At 34.3% G+C, this 5077-nt stretch overlaps 1 protein-coding gene across 1 annotated transcript; it reads left to right on the top strand.

Annotated features, from left to right (window-relative positions):
- Positions 1-518: 518 nt before the first annotated feature.
- Positions 519-2048, top strand: LOC129003009 (EF-hand domain-containing family member B-like). Its single transcript, XM_054431194.1, has one exon. It carries the CDS (start codon positions 591-593, stop codon positions 2046-2048), a length of 1458 nt encoding a protein of 485 aa, XP_054287169.1. The 5' UTR covers positions 519-590.
- Positions 2049-5077: the final 3029 nt, after the last annotated feature.

Here is a 5077-nt window from a genome sequence, read left to right as displayed (position 1 = left end):
AGTAGCAAAGATAAATAAGTATTGATCTACACAGTACCATTGACTATTTATACCTACCTATAGGTATATGACAGTACTAAAACAGTACACCCGCAATGAACTGGTGTAATTTTAATGGTAGGACTAAACTTTTTCTTTTGTCGGGTTCATTTGATTGATGGATTACGTTGCACAAATAGTACTCCTAATATATATTTACTTTTTATAGAAATTTATAATCAACCCTACATTATGATCAATGGCTTAAGCTATTTCATAGTAAAATATTTCTTGTGGCTTTATTTTTGTCATAAAACTAAATTAGATAAAAATCTTAATTTGTACATTTTTAACGTATACAGCTGGAACCTTCTAAATAATGTTGTTTGTAAACAATACAGCATTATAACAACAATAATGTCTCTAGCTATGTCTTCGTTTGTGAGTTCTCCAATCCAATAACTTTTACCAATGTTTACTTTTACCAATTTTTGTTGTATTTAGTTATACGAAATGTGTAAAAATTCCAAGCAACGTGTCAAAACAAATTATCGACTGTAAACTCAAAATTAACGATTTAAATTGTTATTTGTTGACAAGAAACCAAAATAATGGATGGGCTTTTAGACAGGGTGTCAGGATTTCCTGCAGCAGGAATCCCGTCAAAGAACACAAACAAATCCAACAACTCTGCCGGAGTATCTGCTTGCTTACTCCACGAGGTGAGCGAAGACGAAAAACACTTCTGCAAGACAGGTCCACTCGACTACAAGCTTCCTCCGCCATCGACAAACATATACAGGGGCTTCAACACAGACGTGAAGGAATGCCTACAGCCTGACAGTGACAAATCCTTCTTCCAACTTCTCCGAAGAGAGTTCCAGGACACTGTGTATGACTCTTATTGGAAGCGACCTGTGGGTAAAACAGCTGACCCTACTCCAACACTTCCAGCCGGGATGGATCCTAATGCTATCTTCGGAAAAGTCACCCCTAAAGACATCCCTGCTGGAGAGATTGTGAACCCTAAAAAGTCCTACGTAGAAGTAATGGAAGAAGCTAGAGTTGGTCACGAGATGTACAAAAACACCCACAACGACTATGATCCAGGGGAACAGATGGATAGACATTATGGTATGCCTTTCAAAAAAGACCTCGTCTGGGGAACCCCTACACCTTGCGACCCTCAAGGAAGATGCATGAAGAAAGTGATGACGCTGGGTGCAAACGATAAGATATTCGTGTCTAAAATCTTAGCTGATCATAGGACAAGGAATAGAAGTTTAGTTGGAAAAGTTTTAGCACCCAACAATAACATTGAGTGTGTTCCAAAGGGTCATGCTTTTGGAAAGTTGAACAAAAGGGAACCTCTCGGAGCTGGAGAATTGATGAAAGAATGTCCTCCGAGTCTTGACAAAGTTGATCTTCACGAAGAACTCTGTCATGTTAATACTCTTCGTCAACAAACCAAAAAGCATAAGCTTTCCCATCGAGATTTGATAGACGCTTTCCATAGCGTTGATGTAAAAAAGACTGGATACTTGTCAAAAGAAAATGTATATCAAGTGCTTTCTAGATTTGCAATCAAACCTGACCGAACTCTCTTTGAAAGCTTGATGTTACGGTTGAACGTTTTTTGCCCAAATGGAATGGTTGCTTACGAAAAACTAGCTGATGTTCTTAATGTAAACGGCGAGTTTCCCAACATCCCTAAAATTGAAGACGTACCTAAAGAAGTTTTAAACTTTGAAACAACCAATCAAATTGCTCACAAATATCATTGTTCAGATGAAATTGACAGTATTAAAGCGATTCCGAGGGCTGGAATTCCTCCAGTGACAAACGAAAGCATATCTGAGATCATAAGTCCGAATGTTTTCAGCAGCTACGGTTTGACCCCAGAAGACTTTACTATTTCAAGATCAGCTGCATATTTGAGGACTCTCGTCAATAGAATAGGGTGTCGACTCGACAAGGACACTTTCTGTAAGATTTGGGAATCAGCTAAGGATTCTAAAGGTTGCGTTTCGATTCAATTTTTCCTCAATGCCCTTGAAAAATTCAAATAAATTTACCTCAAAACTCATTGACTTTTTACTTTACATTACACTTTTTTGACGTGTGGATTCTAAAAGGTGTATTTTGACGCAAATAAATGGAAGACGAGTATTGAAGGAGTTAGATGTTTTAGCTGCATTACTGAAATAAACGGTGGTTCCAGTATTTAAGTATCAAAAGGCTTTGTTACTGACTAAAATAACATTTTTGTGTTTCCTAATATAAGTCATGACTATTTATTAAAAGCTTAAGATCAAGTACAGCAGGATTCAGTTTCAGACCATCAAATTGTGTACCCTCAGAGGTATAGAAGTCCCCCATTACATTATGATGTTAACTTAACGAAATGCTAGAAAATGCGTTCACCACACGAATGTTTGGCTTGTCAAAAATGAATAATTAAAAGGATTACTCACCACAAATTAGATATCCACAAAGTAAACATTAATCCATTTTGTCACCACACGGGACACAAGCACGCACATTCACTGAAACAAAACATCCATCATGAGTTCAAGCTGACTGGAATTTTTGAGTATTTACCAACTTAACTAGATTAATATTTCCTTTCACTGATGATTATCGAAGTATACAATCGGAATTGATCACCACTTGCCATCTGTTATGTATTTCCCGTCTTTTGAGCCAACAGTAGTGTAATGCAAGTTGCAACAATGATTATGGAATTTTACTATCTTTAATCAACATGTCAGCTTTAGTTTAGTAAACTGTCAACATACATTTACCAAATAATCTATTTTAATTTGTTTCAGTCAGTTAAACAATGTATAACGAAGATAATTTCCAAAATGTGGGAAGAAGTGAAGTAAGTATTGAATTTATTCTTTACGTAGCATTCTCTGATCAAGCTGGTAGTTAAAATAATTCTCATAAACTTATCATGGTTGCTTTAAAGGTCCTAGGCAGGTACCTGAATTTAAAAGCCAGAACCTGACGAATTGGACGTATATGTATTACACTAATTGTTACGGCAATCGCGGACAAATTTGGATTCGGATACGATTACTAGAAAAGACCCGGTATGGATCATAAACATAAACAAATGACGTTTTGGCCCAAAATTAAGCATTATTTAAAATTGTTTAAATGGAACTGTCTAAGCCATATTTTAATGCTATTAGTATAGGATTCGGGCTAAAAACGTCATTTGTTTATGTTTATGAGCCATGGATTCGGACATCCAGACACGCATATAACCTTTTATAAACTTGTAATACTGTAGCTTGACTCTGTTTAGTAATTTTTTAACATTAAACTAGAGAGTAGGCTTGTGTGATGTATTCAATCGATCAAGTGTAGCCTGTTCTGTAGTCCATCCCTTGGACAGGTTGATCCCCTATCCGTCACTGGGGTGTGGAGCTTTCAAATCAACACTGATTGAAGTTCAGCACTTGGCTATATAAAATGTGATGGATTCATTGACTTTGGATAATGCAGGTAGGATGCGTGTCCTAACTTGAATTTGAAGCATGTTTCAATGTTTCATGACGTGTTGATGAGCTTATGTTGACTATAGTCTGCATGACGGAACCTGTCTTCTGCAGTCTACCTGGGACTAGTCAACGGTTATGACACGGGCCAGTCACAAATAGGAAGGTCAGGGGACAGGTTACGCCATACAAACTATAAATTGATTCTTTTAGGGGTAAATTACAGTGTGGGGATTTAATCTTTTGGGAATATTAGAGAAAAATCTTTAGTTTACAGATATAAGTTTATGCTTTATTCGAGTACAATTGTTTTAAAGTTAGTGAAATTTACTAGGAAAATAGTAAACAACAAACACTCTGCATATACAGGAAAGAAACGTGCACTAAATTACTAAGCCTTAAGGATGGCAAGACTAACTTTACGGAAATATGCTTAGTTTATATGGTTAAAGTAATAAGTATTGAGGCAGTCGGTGATTTGAGTTTTGCATAGAAGAGCTAAGTATATAAAATTAGATTTTTAAATTTCGTCGCTAAACTTGTTGTGTTTGGAATAAAAAATAATACTAAGTTTGTCGTGAGAGCAGAGGATTTCAGGCAAGCAATGTAAAAAGATAAGCTACAATCAAATAAGAGACTATAGTTAATTAATTGTAAAGTATGCCACGACCTAAAAGGTATTCATGATTTAAAAGAATAATAAATGTTAGTTAAACCTATGAAGAAAATATTTTCTGGCTTAATAATATAAGATTACACCTCAATAGGTGTGTGACGTATATTTAAAAAAAAACGTGTTCTTTTCAATAAGAAAACTAATAATAATACTAAAATTAAGATGAGCGAAGGATGGGTGTTGAAAGAATAAAGTGATGTAATTGTTGACTAAGATCAGCTGTTTCGTTATAGCCAGACCATTAATTAGAAGACCAATGATCAAGACCAGTTTGGTAAAGGTTCGATCCAGCAAAAAGCTATGACTTTTTCACACAATCGAAATTCAGCCTTCTGATTAACAATAAAGTATTACATCCATTAATATACCCAGCAATACCAATTTTACTAAACTAAACAAATGGTCAAGAACAATTAAATTTTTTAAAATATCGTAATCATATTTCTAATCCAACTGTCACAAAAAAGTTTGGAAATTAAAAAGCTTAATGAATGTGAATGTTTAGTACCAGTACTAGTGTTTTTTTAACTCATCGACACATAGAAGTAAACAAGTTTAAGAGTAACTTAGATCAGAATATTATATTTCTCATCAACAATTTGCAAAAGGTATTTTAAAGTCTGACTAAATGATTTTAATATTACGTTTAAATAAACCTTACACACACACATAGAACATAGAAAATGTAAGTAAACATATTTAAGGGTAATTTTAATCGTAATCATAATCAGTCTCTCATCTAACATTTGACAAAGGTATTTAAACATTGAAAATACTATAAATTAATAAATTTTTATAGGAACATTTCATACTGAACATAAAATTAAACTTAAGTTAAAGGTTATTTTTAATATTTAAAAGACCGTAATCATATTTCTGATAACTGTTGTAGAAGATATTTAAATATTAAAGG

The sequence above is a fragment of the Macrosteles quadrilineatus genome, unplaced genomic scaffold (assembly GCF_028750875.1).
Source record: "Macrosteles quadrilineatus isolate MER2022 unplaced genomic scaffold, UCM_ALF_1.0 Scaffold_9__3_contigs__length_116548681, whole genome shotgun sequence".
Lineage (NCBI taxonomy): Eukaryota > Metazoa > Arthropoda > Insecta > Hemiptera > Cicadellidae > Macrosteles > Macrosteles quadrilineatus.
Note: the sequence above shows the minus strand (reverse complement) of the source record. Positions and strands in the feature narration are given on the sequence as shown.

What these genes read in the sequence shown, in the direction of transcription:
- LOC129003009 (XM_054431194.1), top strand. Translation starts at nt 591, where the DNA reads ATGGATGGGCTTTTAGACAGGGTGTCAGGATTTCCTGCAGCAGGAATC.